Source organism: Canis lupus, chromosome 22 (assembly GCF_048164855.1).
Source record: "Canis lupus baileyi chromosome 22, mCanLup2.hap1, whole genome shotgun sequence".
In the NCBI taxonomy this organism is placed as follows: Eukaryota; Metazoa; Chordata; class Mammalia; order Carnivora; family Canidae; genus Canis; species Canis lupus.
This window is the reverse complement of record NC_132859.1, coordinates 36814033-36830732: the sequence shown is the minus strand read 5'-3', so window position 1 is coordinate 36830732 and position 16700 is coordinate 36814033. Positions and strand designations below refer to the sequence as shown.

At 34.5% G+C, this 16700-nt stretch overlaps 1 protein-coding gene across 6 annotated transcripts in view; it reads right to left on the bottom strand.

The window, feature by feature from the left end:
- ZCWPW2 (zinc finger CW-type and PWWP domain containing 2) overlaps window positions 1–16700 on the bottom strand; it is a 146584-nt gene that overhangs the window by 23802 nt on the left and 106082 nt on the right. For all 6 annotated transcript variants that reach the window (XM_072793090.1, XM_072793088.1, XM_072793092.1 and 3 more), the window contains one exon: window positions 275–333. In XM_072793090.1, the coding sequence (XP_072649191.1) occupies window positions 275–333 (59 nt within the window). The remainder of the gene's footprint in view (window positions 1–274; window positions 334–16700) is intronic.

The window sequence follows — 16700 nt, the reverse complement described above, 5'->3', positions numbered from 1 at the left end:
AGGCAGAGAGAGAAGCAGGCACTATGCAAAGAGCCCGACATGGGACTCAATCCAGGGTCCCCAGGATCACGCCCTGGGCTGCAGGCGGCGCTAAACCACTGCGCCACCAGGGCTGCCCTTTCTCCATACTTCTAAGACTACTACTTATACTTTAATTCTTTTAGAAAATTTTAATGCTTCCTTAGAGAAAAAGAATCAAGAATCAGGGGGAAATGTCATAAAAATTAAATCCAATTTTCAACTTTATCATAATACTTCTCAATAAAAAACATACCTTTTCCTTCTTCTAAATTTGGGCTGCTTCTTTTCAGTAGTGTTTTTGGAAACTTGCATCTATAAAATAACAAAAAGATGAGTTAGTTAAACTGGGACTAGATGAGTTCAGTAAGATAATGGGTGCCCTATGGTCCAAGTAATTTAGTCCAGAAGATAAACTCTGGCCCACAGCTCTCAACCACACCTGAAACCCTAATTCAACCACTTAAAGGTCACTACAATTACACCACTTAAAGGTCACTATAATTACACTGATCTGTGCAACTTCCAGGAATAGTAGACTAATCCAATATGAATGCCCATCTCCCATTTCACTCCCCTTCTCACTTAATACTACTCAAAATAATATAGTAATACTAGGTTAAACACATAATAATCCCTAGGTTAAACAACCTCTAAGTTTTAAAAACATAAATCACCTTTAGAGAAAGAAAAAGAACTATTCAGATGCCAGAAACACGTGGAGTGCAAAACTATACAGATAGGAACTGACATGGTGAAGGCCTACAAAAATGTACCAGGATAGGTGCAAAGTGTTTGGGATTTTAATATCTAAGTGAAGATGAGATGAAGGATGTGGAGAAATCAGCACCTTCACACAGTTGGTAAGAATGTGAAATGGTGGAGCCACTTTGGAATACAGTTTGACAGCTCTTCAAGATGTTAAATGTAGAATTATCTTATGATTCAATAATTCCACTCCTAGGTATACATCTAAGAGAAGTGAAAACATTATGTCCATACAAAATTGTATATAAATGTTCCTAGTAGCATTATTCATAACAGCCCCAGAGTAGAAACAACCCAATGTCCATCGATGGGTAGATAATATGTAGTCTATACATACGATGGAATATTATTTAACCTTTAAAAACAACAAAGTCCTGACAAATACTATAACATGGATGAATCTTGAAGCCATTATGCTAAGTGAAAAGTGAAAAAAGTCAAACACAAAGACTACATGTTGTATGATTTTACTTATCCAAAATGTCCATAAAAAGGTAAATCCATAGAGACAGAGATAGATTAGTAGTTGCCAGGGACTAGTGAAAGGTGGGAAATGGGCAGTGACTGCTAATGGGTGTGAGGTTTCCTTTTGGGGTGATGAAAAAATGTTCTAAAATTACATTGTATTGACTGTACATATTGAAGTATTATATGTATTGACTACAAAACTGTGATCATACTAAAAACCACTGAACTGCATACTTCAAAAGGGTGATTAAGGTGCCTGGGTGTTTCAGTAGGTTAAGTGTCTGCCTTTGGTTCAGGTCATGATCTCTGGGTCCTGGGATCAAGCTCCACATCAGACTCCCTGCTCAGTGGGGAGTCTGTTTCTCCCTCTCTCTCTGCCTCTCCCCACTGCTCATCTCTCTGGCTCTCACTCTCTCTCAAGTAAATAAATAAAATCTTTAAAAAAAGAGTGAATAAATTACATCTCAATAAGGTATAGTTTTTAAAGAATTTGATGACATGGAAAAATGGAAAGTAAAGAGATAGAATATAACATATAAATGATTAACAAAAGGAACCCAACATAGCAATGTTACTTTAGAAAAAAAAGCATAATCAGAGATAAAAGGGTTATTATCTAATGCTAAAAGAAACAATCCATCCAGAAAATATAACAGTCCTGACCTATACATACCTAGAAGCTCAGCCTTAAAATATATAAAGCAAAAAACAGAAAAGAATCGCAAGTAGAAACTGATTAATCTACAGTTAAAATGAGATATTTTAATTTACTTTTCATATGAAAATGATAAAGCAAAAAAATTAGCAAAGAAACAGTAATGTTCAGTAACACAAATAAGAAGTTTAATAAACTAGCACTGGAAACTGGCACTGAATAATTAAGGAATATGTATTATTTTCAAGCCTGAAACATTTACAAATGTGATCACCTACTAGGTCACAAAGGAAGCCTCAAAAGTATTAAAGTAACTTCTCTATTTTACAGACCAAAGTCACTGACTAAAATGCAATATATAAGAAATCAAAATCCAAAAGATAGGTGAATAAAATTTGTAATTAATTCATAGATATAGAATTTACATTCACCCACGAACCAATCCATGATAAGAGTTATGATCCATGTCATTTAGATCAGTCACTGTAGTACATTTTAGTTAATAGTACACGTGACTTATCTTCTCACTGGATAATATATTTATCTCCATGCCAAACCTTGTATGCTATAGGTGCCTGTGAAGTGTTTGGAGAGTAAATGAATGAATAAATGTTCAGAGAAAGATACAATCAAAACAAATTATCACTAGGAAAAAATAGTGCCAGTGCTACTGTCCATTCTGTACTGTCATGGTTGTTGAGTTAAATCTTTAACAAATTCATACAATTTACCCTCATTTCCTAAGATAAAACTTCAATGCAACTCTCACCTTAATATTTGTTAGCTTCTTTTTATTTATCTTTTCACTTTAACCTGTGAAAGTGAGCAGTTTCTTAGCCCATTTTGTCTAAATCTTTCACGGTTACATTGATCTTAATTTTACTGATCTTGATACAAGCATCCACACTGCAAGGGTGGGAACACTTTTTTTTTTTTTAATGTACTAAATGTTTAGCAGCTAGCAGAGTGCCATTTACATTGTATGTTCAAAAGCATTGATTATAATAAGATGAAGGTTGAATTTAATAACTCTTTTTTTTTAATTTAATAACTCTTAAAGCATTATTAAACAGCTTAAATACCTTAATAATCATTCAAAAGAAGTTTGTATGAAGACTCAGGGAATTCATATTATTATGATGTTAAAAAATAAGTGGATTTTTTTGTGTGTGTAATCTTTAACCTTAAGGTAATATTTAAGCACTTTTTCCAGCACTGTGGAAAGTAAGTAAAGTAAAAAGTATATGGAAATATTATTGTCTAAAAATCATTGTTCTACATCTCCAAAGACAATGTAGAGCTATTATTTCTATCTTGTTATTAAGGATCAGCTTAAATTATGTGCATATTTGAGTTTAAAGTAAAAGGGTTGCTACAAGGGGAAATAAGATTAAGGTAACAAAGTACAAACTACTTCATAGGTATTAATAGAAAGAAATACTGTTAAATACCTTCCATAAATCAATGAGATTTCTGTTAGAGATAATAAATTCCTTTCTGCTTTGTTAAATATTCCATAGCAGCCAAAATATTCCATAGTAGTCAGTATTGCCAAATGCCCTGTACATTCCAGCTCCAAGCCTTGATAAAATATGATATGATGGAGAAGAACACTGAATTTGGAATGACAGGATCATGATTTGAATTTAATCCCTGGTACTTATTAGCTGTATCACTTCTGGTAAATCACTTACCACTGGAATATGTAGCAAGAGCCTGGTATAAAGCAGACATGTAATAAGTATTTTCTGACTAAATGACCATTCTGTATTTCAAGATCTTTAATAATTACTGCTAAAAAATAACTACCTCAAAGCATTTGGGGGTAAGATGAAATTAAATAACATCCCAGAAAATATCTAACAGAGCTCAACAATTAGTCAATATTCAACTGTTGTCTAACCTATTATACTAATCCACTGGGCTAGTATCAGAATTCTATCCTTTTTCCTCAGAGCATATGACAGAACTTGATGTTTTGGTATGGTTGGACTTATGGGAGTCTATTTGTTATCCAAGGCTGCAATAACAATTTAACACAAACTTGGGAAAGCATCAGAAATTTATTTACTTATTGTTCTGTAGGATAGAAGTCTGTCTCTTATGGAGAGACTCTTCAGGATGCTCATCATTGGATTAAGGTCCACCTAATCCAGGATGATCTCATATCAAAATCCTTACCTACATCTGCAAAGATCCTTAATTCCAAATAAGGTCACATTCTGAGGTTCCTGGAGAACATATTTTCTGGGGGCTACTATTCAACCCACAAGTAGATACTTATAATCTTTATCTATTTCATCCCTTCCACTTCTCTTCCTGTGTTCCACATCTGATTCTCCTATGTTGTTGAGCCTCATGCTATTCAGAGTCAGGGCTGCTATGTGCAGAATTAGCAGCCTCTGAGAGTTTGTTAGACAGGCAATTCTCATGCTCATCTGAGGCCTACTGAATCAGAAACTCAGGGAGTGAGGCCCAGAAATCCATATTTAAGTAAGCTCTTCAGGTGACTTGTACCCAAACTAGAGTTTTCTAGGCATTAGTCTAGTCAACACCCATCCATCCAAATATAATGCTATATACTGTCATTGATTTTAAAGAAACCAAAACAAGTGTTAATTCTTTTCTTGCTAGATATAGAGGCATCTACAAGAGGCATATGTATAGAGAGCAAAAGCCATCTACTGAAAAAAATATTTATTTATATATTTAGTGGTAATTAGGATTGCTGACTGGAATGGCAAATGACAGAATTGCCTTTGATTGCCAAAATAATCTGTAGGAATTGTGTTTACATCAGATTTATATAATCTTCATAAAGTAACTTGACATTGCCCATTTCCTTAAGTCACTATTCATCTAAATTAAAACCATTTTATTTTTAAGAACAGCTTTGTGTTAAATCTGAGGGCATAAAATTTTGATTCAGCATTTTATGTTCATAGAAGACATAAATATGTTTTGTAACCTTCCATTGAGAGTAATTGTCAGTCAATGATCACTAAAGAGCTGCCTACTTTGACAGAATTTCCAAACGTGAATATGTGCCTTGAATAATATACACAAACTCCTTGTCAAAAGTTATCATATAGGAGGAAAAGCCAATATCTTCATTTCCCTTTGGAAAACCTGCTGGGAAGATATGCTTGGAATAAGGATGAAAACTAGTTTCATGCAGCATTGTAAATGATGGTTATTACTTAATCTGAGTATCCGGAGAGTACAAATAATAAAGTTAAGTCTTCAGGCCTAGATAATGATTGTTTTCACTCTTCTTTGAAAAAGGAGAAAGTTAAAATAATCATTCTCTAGTCCTATCTTAAACATGATTTTAACAGAGAGAATACAAATCTAGTGCTTCTTACATAAATGTCAGTCAATTACCACATGCTCCAGTCCAGTCACTCTTGGTAGAGCTCAGTATTCCTGCAAGATTTGGACAGTATCAGAGATCAGTCTCTGGCAATATGACTTATAAATATCTTGCTATCCTCTGCACTATCTTTAGCTATGTGTAAGTTCTCACTAAAGCACTGTGGATTTCTCTGCTTTGAGGGGCTTAGCAGAGAAAACACTGTAGTGTGTATTCAAGCAGTGAGCTGAGACAGAGGAGAGTATTTTCCCTAAAAATAGAAGTTGACCACTAGACCACCTTAAATAGAAGGCATGAAAGACTTTCCATTGATATCTCCCAATCCAGGCTGAGGATACAAGTAACAGCACACTTCAAGAAGCTCTATTATTGGCTACTTTACTTATAAATTTTAAAGTCTTGGACTTAATTTTTTTAATGGTCTTTGACTATATAAGAGGTAAAACATAACAAAATCAGGCTTTTTTAAAATAGGACAGGTTTCTCTTATATCTATAAAGAGATTAAGAATCCTAAAAGCTAATGGAAACAGGGTATCCAGGGAGTAAAGACCTCCATGAAAAGTAGAACTTATGTCACAGTTGTTTATCTGACTCAATGGTACCAGTAAATTAGATTATTTGATCTCTACTTGAAAACTCTAAAAATCTAAGTCTGTTGCAAACAATTCCAGTTTCCATAGTTTTTCCTAAAGTTACTGGATATTTTAGCAAGAGGAGAACATAGGGTTTTTAAGGAAGATTTCCTAGAATTGACATACAGGTCTACCTTGGAGATATTACAGGTTCAGTTCCAGACCACTGCAACAAAGTGAATATTGTAATAAAGTGAGTCAAATGAATTTTTTGGTTTCCCAGAGCATAGAAAAATTATCTTGATAGTATCCTGTAGTCTATTAAGCACACAAAGCATTATGTCTATAAAATGTATATACCTTAATTTAAAAAATACTTTATTGCTAAAAAATATGCTAACCATCATCTGAGTTTTCAGCAAATCCTAGTCTTTTTCCTCATAGAGCGTCTTCTCTTGACGTTGATGGCTGCTGATCAATCGGGGTAGTGATTGCTGAAGGCTGAGCTGGCTGTGACAATTTCTTAAAATAAGGCAACAATGAAGTTTTCCACATCAACTGACTCTTCCTTTCACAAGCAATTTCTCTGTAGTGCATGATGCTGTTTGAAGGCATTTTACCCATTACAGAACTTTCAAAATTGGAGTCAATCCTTTCAAACCCTGCCACTGCTTTATTAATGAAGTTTGTTATATTCTAAATCTTTTGTTGTCATTTCAACAATCTTCACAGGAACTGCACCAGGAGTAGATTCTATCTTAAGAAACCACTTTCTTTGTTCATAAGAAGCAACTCCTCATCCATTCAAGTTTTATAATGAGATAGCAGCAATTCAGTCCCATCTTCAGGCCCACTTCTAATTCTGGTTCTCTTGCTATTTCCACCAGATCTGCAGTTACTTCCCCCACTGAAGTCTTGAATAACCCAATGTCATCCATGACGGTGGAATCAATTTCTTCCAAATTCCTGTTAATCTTGATATTATGACCTCTTTCCATGAATCACAAATGTCCTTAATGACATCTAGAATGGTGAATCTTTTTCAGAGGGTTTTCAACTTACTTTGCCCAGATCCATCAGAAGAATCACTCTCTATGGCAACTACAGCCTTTTAAAATTTATTTTTTTAAATAATAAGACTTGAAAATTGAAATTACTCCTTGATCCATGGGCTGCAGAATGGATGTTGAATTAGCAGGTATGAAATCAACATTACTCTCATTGTACATCTCCATCATAACTCTTGGGTGACTATGTGCATGGTCAATGAGAGTAATATTTTGAAAGGAATCATTTTTTTCTGAGCAGCAGATCTTAACAGTGGGCTTAAAATATTCAGTAAAACATGTTGTAAATAGAGGTACTGTCATCTAGGCTTTGTTGTTCCATTTATAGAGCACAGGCATAATAGATAATATAGCGTATTCTTTAAGGGCCCTAGAATATTTGGACTGTAAGTGAGCACTGGCTTCAACTTAAAGTCACCAGGTGCATTAGCCTTTAACAAGAGTCAGCCTACCCTCTGAAGCCTTGAGGCCAGGCGCTGACTTCTTTCCAGCTAAGAAAGTCCTAGTTGGCATCTCCTTCCAATATAAGGCTATTTCATCTACAGTGAAAAAAAGTTGTTTAATGGAGCCACATTCATAAATGATGTTAGCTAGATCTTTTGGATAACTTGCTGTGGCTTCTATATCAACACTTACTGCTTTACCTTACACTTTTATAAAGATGCCTTCTTTCCTTTAACCTTATGAACCAATCTCTGCTAGCTTCAAATTTTTCTTCTCTCAGATTTCACAGAACTGAAGACAGGGCTTTCCCATGGATTAGGCTTTGGCTTAAGGGAATGTTGTGACTGGTTGGATCTTCTATCCAGGCCACTAACACTTTTCTCCAGATCAGCAATAAGACCGTTTGGCTTTATCATCCATGTGTTCACTGGAGTAACACTTTTAATTTCCTTCAAGAACTCTTTCTTTGCATTCACAACTTGGCTTTTTGGTGTAAGAGGCCAAGCTCTTAGCCTATCTCAGTTTTTGACATGCCTTCCTCACTAAGCTGAATCATTTGTAGCTTTTGATTTTTTTAAAGATTTTATTTATTTATTCATGAAAGACACACAGAGAGAGAGAGAGGCAGAGACACAGGCAGAGGGAGAAGCAGGCTCCACACAGGGAGCCCGATGTGGGACTTGATCCCGGGTTTCCAGGACCACACCCCAGGCTGAAGGCGGCGCTAAACCGCTGGAACACCCAGGGATCCCCTGTATCTTTTGATTTAAAGTAAGAGACGTGATTCTCCCTTTCACTTGAACACTTAGAGGCCATTATAGGGTTATTAATGGGCCTATTTTCAATATTGTATATTTCAGAGAATTGGGAAGCCCAAGAAGAGGGAAGCCCAAGAGAGACAGGGTAATGGATGGTTAGTGGAACAGTCAGAACACATTTATCAATTAAGTTCATTGTTTTACATAGACATGGTTTGTGACAACCAAAAACAATTATAATAGAACATCAAAGATCACTGAACACCGATCAGTATAACAAATACAATAATAATGAAAAAGTTTAAATATTGCGAGGATTATCAAAATGTGACAGTTATATGCAATGAACAAATGCTGCTGGGAAACTGGTGCAGATAGACTTACTCGACGTAAGGTTGCCACAAACCTTCAATTTGTAAAAACCATGACATCTGTGATGTGCAATCAAATGAGGTATGCCTATATTACAATTAAACTCCAAAAAACTGATGCACAAGAGCATTCAATGGTTATGGTACCCATACACATTTTTCCTGGATAAAAGAATGAATGTTGAGAGCTTCATTATCTGTTTCTTCTATCAACTCAAGTAGTAAATATAACCAGCCTGATTCTTTGACCCATGGATCAATGTCAAACCTTCTGATCATTTATCTTAAGCATTATGCAAAAGAAGATGATCTCTCTTCTATGTTGGAATGCATAGACTATGCAAAAGCATACTTTAAAAAATATTCTTTCAAAATTTTTGTGTAGATCTAAGTCTTTAAATAACTCTCTGGGGATTCCAGAGATTGAAATAAGACACTCCTGCACTTAGATTCATGGAAGGAGATGGAAGATATAACTCCCTTTGATCTGTATGACTGCGTTCCCCAGTATGTAGGGGACATACAGATTTAAGATGTGTATCTAATATATGAATTTCATGACACAGCAAATTATTTTTGGATCAAAGTGAAGATATTAAATACATAAACAAAAAGGATAAATATCATCTTAAAGTTATTATAATTCTAAAGAATTAAAAGGTAATAATTTATAGGTCTTCAAGAAAGGCAATGGGTTTGTGCTGTCTAATATAAATGAAAAGTTGGAAGGCTTGTGGGAAGAAGCCAAATGTTTATCAATTTGAAAATACAGATGAATTCCAATAAGTCATAAGTTAATCCTACTAATTTTCACTGACCCTGTATTTTTTCCAGTGATAATGCTCTCCCTTCGCAAACAGGAAAACAGTAATTATTACTATTAGGCATAGAAAGATCTTTTAATATTTAGTGTAATAGCTATAGTCTATAAAATACAAACTCATTATTCAAATTCCTATTGTACATTAAGTCAATAATGACTCTATTGATTAGTAACATTGTTTTTGGTTTTAATGAAATGGGATAAGAAAGATGATGGTGGATGAGGAGTATTCCAAACTTTAGAAGAAAATCAGATTCATCTTATATGTGGCTTCATGTTGGAGAGGTGACTGATGTGTCTCTGAATCAGAGAGAAAGGATAATAGTTGTAATAAATATAATCAGCAAAATAAATGGAAGAAAGCTGCATAACATAACCTTTAGTTCAAATAACAAAGGACAATACCTGGAAACTTATGTGATAACTGGGACTCAACTTGAAGAGATTTTTGTTTCCTAACAAAAGAGCAAGCACATTTTGTAGAATTCTCTTTATTACCTTCTGGCTCAACATTAAAATACAGAATAGAATACATAGAGAGTTCTGACTGAAAAGTTTTGAATTTCTGGAATCTTTTTCACCAGCTTTTAAGTATTTAAGTACTTGAGTTCCAACTGAATTAATATCTTGAGTGAGTTTTTAAATGGCCATTATGTATATAGAAACAAAACTACTTTGTTCAACATTTCTATTGTTTTAATTGGTAACATTCAAAAATGATAACTTTTTGTTTGCTTTTAGTAATTAGGATGAAAACAATTATTTAAAAAATATTTTTAAGATTTTATTTATTTATTCATGAAAGACACACACACACACACACAGAGAGAGAGAGAGAGAGAGAGGCAGGGACACAGGCTGAGGGAGAAGCAGACTCCTCACAAGGAGCCCAAAGTGGGATTTGATGATTTGATACTGGATCCCGGGATCACACCCTGAGCCGGATCACTCAACCGCTGAGCCACCCAGGCATTCCAGTATGAAAACAATTCTTAAGAGAGAGAAATAATCATTGATAAACATAAATTTCTGTTTACCAAATACCACATGTGCATAATGAAACCTGAATTTTCACAGATAATCACTGCACTGGAGAAATCATTGGCTTAAGAAAGCATCTCTAATATTCCTTTCCACTTGTACCTTTTATAGCACACCCTCAATACTACAACTCCAGCAACAAGAGACACCCTTGCAGCCCTGTGATGGTAACAATGTCCTTTATAGCCAGCTGCTAGCCAACACCTCCTTCCATGGCAAGCCCTGTGAACTTGGAGAATAGCATGACCTTCACACTAGGACACTGTTGCTTCATCTCCAGGGAAGATAAGGCACATTTGTCCTCTCCCAGGTCCTCCCACTCGCACCGCCCATCTTATGAGAATGACAAGGAGATCAAACTGGCTAGAGTTAGATCCATGGGCCAAAAGTCAAAGCAAAAAAAGGGTTAAGCAAATATGTAAGTCCCAAAGTAAACTTTTTTTTTTTTTAACATTTAAAGAGCCAATGGGATGAGCACTGGGTATTATACTATATGTTGGCAATTGAGTTTAAGTAAAAAATTAAAAAAAAAAAAAAAAGAGCAGGGGTGGTTTGGCTGGCTTAGTTGGAAGAGCATGGAACTTTTAATCTTGGAGTCATGTGTTTGAGCCCCACAGTTGAGTGTAGAGATTACTTAGATAAATAAAACTGAAAACAATAGGGGCGCCAGGGTGGCTCAGTTGGTTAAGTGACTTCAGCTCAGTTCATAATCTCAGGGTTCTGGGACTGAGCTCCCACATCAGGCTCTCTACTTTTCTCTCTCCTTCTGCGTCTGCGTTCTCTTTCTCTCTTTCTCTCAAATAAATAAATAAAATCTTTACAAAATTAAAACAAAATTAATAAAATGTAAAGAGCAAATACAATTATCCACATCAGAAAACAGGTACTCTGAGTCAAGGGATCTTTGCTTGCTTTCATAAATGGTATATAAAAAGCTTTATCCAAAATTAATCAATCTTGTCTAATTTTAGTATTTTACTGCTAGTAGTTATCCTATAGAATTCCTCTAGAGTGTAATTCAAGATAAAAGAGGTAAACCTTGCAACCTAGTTTAGCATGTTTAGTTACTCAGTTATTAAAGATTATCTTGTTAAAAATCACTTCCCCAGGGACCCCTGGCTCAGTAGAGCATTCAACTCTTGATCTCAGGGTTGTGAGTTCAAGCCTCATGTTTGGTGTCGAGATTACTTAAAAAGAGAATCTTAAAAAAAAAAAAAAAAAATCACTTTCCTGGAAGTCTGTTTCACAACACTGCCTTATAGTGGTGTAGCTTCCCAGTTTCCCTCCATTTTTTGAGCACAGGGTAATCAAATTTAGTATGAAAATAATGTCTATGTTAAGATTTCTACTGATAATTGAAAATGATAAATGGATAATTTTCTCTATATATTAATATATATTTCTGTGTATTTGAAACCTACAAATGCACAACAAAACAGTGAAATTACATTTTAAAATTTAGATTAGGAAACGTTTTGGGGTGATGAGAATATTCTCTATTTTGGTTAGGGATGGTAATTATATGAGTGTATATATTTAAGAAAAACTCATGAAACCCTACACTTAAGATCTTTCAGTGTTTAAATTTTACCTCAATAAAAAAATTAGATTGAGAAAAAGGTTAAGTCAAACAAAAGACAACGATAGTAACTAACAGTATAAAAAATGGCAAAATGGTGATGGGATACCTGAATGATTCAAGTTTGGGGAACACAGGCCTATGGAGAGATGAATGATGCCCACGAAGTAGAATCCAAAAGGAAACTAAATGAGTTTTGAATTCTGACTGTGACTCTTCCCAAGGGGTTCCTCTGCTTACTATTCTTTTCAGAGATTTCTCTTTGCCTGGGGCTAGAAACCAGAAGTAAGGATCTATTATAATATTTATCTTTGGGGAAAGATGCATATAAAGCTAGTGAATCAAGTGAGCTGCAGTACATGAATTCCACATTAATAGCAAGCTTATTAATTAACACAAATATCTAGACATCTAGTCATAAAATGTAAGCAACTTATCGTGCAACTGGGCTAATGAAAAATTTCTGCTTATTATGAAGAATATTTACAATAATTTTGGGAAAAACTATTTATTCATCAGAAAATATAATAGCCTAATTTCCTCACACATAAATGTATAAATCAAGAAGAGTGATCATTAATTTTGTCTTTCAAAGTGTTACAAGTTAAACTCTTGGCCTTAATAAAAGTGAAATGTTAGGAAAAAAGATACCCATACATAGACACATAATTTCTGTATATAGGCCAAAAAAATTAGAAAACAAAATGACGAAGAGATCCTTTTTTAATTAGTAATGGTATCTGAGATAGCCTTAATTAGAAATAAGTAAAATTCTGCATTAAAAAACCTAAAGAGGGCAGCCCGGGTGGCTCAGTGGTTAAGCGCCGCCTTCAGTCCAGGTCGTGATGCTGGAGTCCGGGGATCGAGTCCCATGTTGGGCTCCCTGCATGGAGCCTGCTTCTCCCTCTGCCTGTGTCTCTCTGCCTCTTTCTCTCTCTCATGAATAAATAAAATAAAATCTTAAAAAAAAAAAACTTAAAGAGAAATGAATAGAGAGACAATTTGTGTTTCTACATGGGTGTATTTAATATTATAAATATATAATTTCTCCCTAAATTAACAATAAGATTTTTTACAATACCAATCATCATCTCAACAGAATTTTTCCTGGAACTTCACTAAATAATCCTAAAGTTCATTTTTATGTAGTTAAAACTATTTAAATTATGCCTTTATTGGGGTTTCCACAGGAAAGGCAAGGTACAGTAGGCTGAACAGTTCAGGATTGGCTAGTTTGAACAATGTTGGAGGGCTCTGGCCTATAGGAATGGTCTCCAATTGCCTAGTACTTGATTTTGGGATGATTTAGGGTAATGGAAATATTGGCTTGGTATTTCAGAGTTTGGTAAGAAGTTATTTGAGGGATATGGGTTTGGGACTGGTTGATTTGCATATGAAAGGAGTACCCTTTGCTACCTGTAAGGGGCAGTCCTTCCCTAGCCAGAAAGGTTTTTTAAAAGATCAAGAATCATAATATACAGAAAATACATACATATATTATACAGATATATATATACACACACATATGTAAACAAAGACAATACAATCCGAAAAACGGATGAGAACTGTGAAAACAATTTTTAAAAATCATAGTAATAAAGGATCACAGATCCACATATTAAAGATAAAATAATTAAAACAATATGAAATTTAAGACCAGATAGATGAATAGATATATAAGTAGGTATTTTGACATGTTACATGATGAAGATAGCAAATTATATATTATAAAGATTAAAAAAACAGTAAAGAAGGGAAACATTACTTGTTAGTCAATAAATGGTATTGGAATAACTGACAGTGTAGGGGAAGAATAATGCCTTTTTCCTCTATTCTTCTAAATTCTTGATGGGGGCCCCTGTAACAAAAACCAGATTAACAAGGGAAAAGCATACAGACTTAGGGGTACTTGGGTGGCTCAGTCAGTTGGTCATCCAACTCTTGAATTGGGCTCAGGTCATGATCTCGGGGTCCTGGGACTGAGTCCCAACTCAGGCTACATACTCAGCAGGGGGACTGCTTGAAGGTTCTCTCTCTCTTCCTGTGCTCCTCTCCCTGCTCATGCACACTCTCTCTCTCAAATAAGTAAATCAATCTTTAAAAAACAAACAACAACTAAAAGGCATGCAGATTTATTTAATGTAGGTTTTATGTGATATGGCAGCCTTCATTAAGGATATGAAGGTCCAAAGAAGCAGTTAAACCTGAGAGTGTTTAAGCAAGGTTTGAAGAGTAGAAGGTCATAGGAAAACATGAAAGTACATGAAAGTGTAGGAGGTAAGATTGGTAAGCTGTGGAAAGGCAAGGCTTACTACGAGATTCTTCTCAAGCTCCCTCTACTATCAAAGAATGCTCTTTTCCTCCTGGTGTAGGGATAACATCTTACATGAGGCTCTTATAACCTCATGCTCTAGGGAAAGTGAGAAAATCCTTCCTGTACCTGTCATTTCACAAATTCATTGAGCTTGAAATATTCAATATACCAAGATGCCATGTTTGGGGTAGCATGTCCTGAACCCCATCTTAGCAAGGTGCATTAAATTTTTATACCCTATCCTTCTACCTCATATAAAAATAAATCCCCAGTCCCATAATAATAGCTAACACTCGTGAAACGTTTCTTATGTTCTAAGCACTACATTATGTGCTTTACACAAACTGTCAAAGCAATCTTATTTTGCAATACTCCCATTCTTTCCACTTAACAGGAGATCGAGACCTTACAGAGTTAAGTAGCTAATTTAAGATCACACTGCTAGTAGATGACAGAGCCAGGATTCATACTTCGACAGTCTACCTCTATATATTCTTTCTTTACTCACTCCTCTGCATTATTATCTATGAAGAAGTCCATCCTAAGTAATAAAACCTCTTAGAAATACAGATGTGACCACATACAAATATTTAACCTCCATATTGCCAGGAAAAACTAATGGAAAAGCAAGCAATATGCTGGTAAAAACATTTACTGAAACAATGACAAAAAATTATTATTTTAATTGCTAGTATATAAAATGTTCATATAAATTTACAAGAAAACATTAACAACTCAAACATAGACAATTACCTCAAGTCAAAGAAATGCAAATTAAAACAACAAAGTATGATGTACACTGGTGACAGCATCTTTATGTGATAACACCTATCACTGTGGCATTTGCATGCACTGCTGATGAGAGTGAATAACCTGATGTATTCCTATCACTGTCTCAGGGATTCTTCTACTGGGAATTGTTGGAAGGAAACAAAACATGTGGTGGGAAAGGAAGCAATATTCATGGAGATTTTCATCAAAGTGTGACCAACAGCAATAGAAGAAAGACTAAATGAATTATAACTTTTGTTTTAATGAAGGGGCAGTCTTTTAAAGTATGTCACCAAAGTTCCAAAACCTAAAAGAAAAAAATTTATTATCTAAGTACAAAAGAACTACAAAAAATTTAAAAGGAAAACTAAGGAAATGTTCACAGTATATTAGCAAAGTATTAACAATCAATAACTAAAGAGAGCACCTACAAGTCAAAAAAAAAATGAGAGAGAGAGAGAGAGAGAGAGAGAGAGAGAGAGAGAAGCCAGACTATGGAAAAAACAGGAGAGGGTATAAATAGGCAGTTTTCAGAAGAAATACAATATCCAATAAATACACTGAGAAATGCTTAACCTCATCAAAGTAAATATAGTAAACAATGCTCAGCCTCATGAAAGTAAAAAAAATGACAGCAAATGAAAATAATAACATGTTATTTTATATCTCCTTTTAAATACTGGCAAATATATAAAGATTGGTGGGAAAAGAGAATGGGAAAAGCATTGCTAGTACTCAGATAAAATAGTTCTGAAGAGAATTTGGCAACACTTGACTAGAGTTTCTAACTTTTATTTGAAGTAATTTTAGATTTACAAAAAGATGCAGATATAGTTCAAAAGAGTTCCCATATATCCTTCATCCAGCCTCCCTCAATGTTAACATTACACACAATCACAGTACAATTATTAAAATAAGAAATTAACATTGCTACAAAACCATTAACTGAATAAAGACCTAATTTAAATTTTGCCAGTTTTATCATTGACATCCTTCTGTTTCAGGGCCCAAACTAGGATTTCACATTACATTTGTTTCCTTAGTTTCCCTCAATATATAACAATTTTTTAGTCTTTCCTTAAACATAACCAGATTTTAAGCACTCACATCCTTTACCTCAGAAGTTTCATTTTTAAGAATCGTTCTGTTGAAATTTGGGCACAAACATGCAAAAAATGTGCAAAGATGCTTATTTCCAGATTTTGAAATAGTAAAATGTTAGAGGTGAGGCAAAAAGGGGGAAGAAAATGACTTGAACTTTCCATTTTACACACTTCTGTAACCCTTGGTATTTTTTCCCTAGCATATATTACATAAATTTATAATAAAAACTAAACAAATTACAAAGAAAAAAGATTGGTAATGCAAGAGATGACAAGTGAAGGCAATCTAGACATTCCCTTACACTAATAATGGGACTGTAATTGGTACAATAATGTTGGGGGATTTTTTAGATGGGAGATGTTTAGCAATTTGGCAAGATTTAAAATGTTCCTACTCTTTGAGCTCAGCAAGTCCTTTTCTAGCAATTTTTAGTGTATAAATATTTACAGAAATGTTTAAAGAGATTTGTGTGCAATGATGTTGCTGCATTTTTATTTATAATTTTGCTAATCCAGAATCAACCTAAATGTCCAGGAGACTGTTCAATAAATAAAGACACTTCTATAAAATGA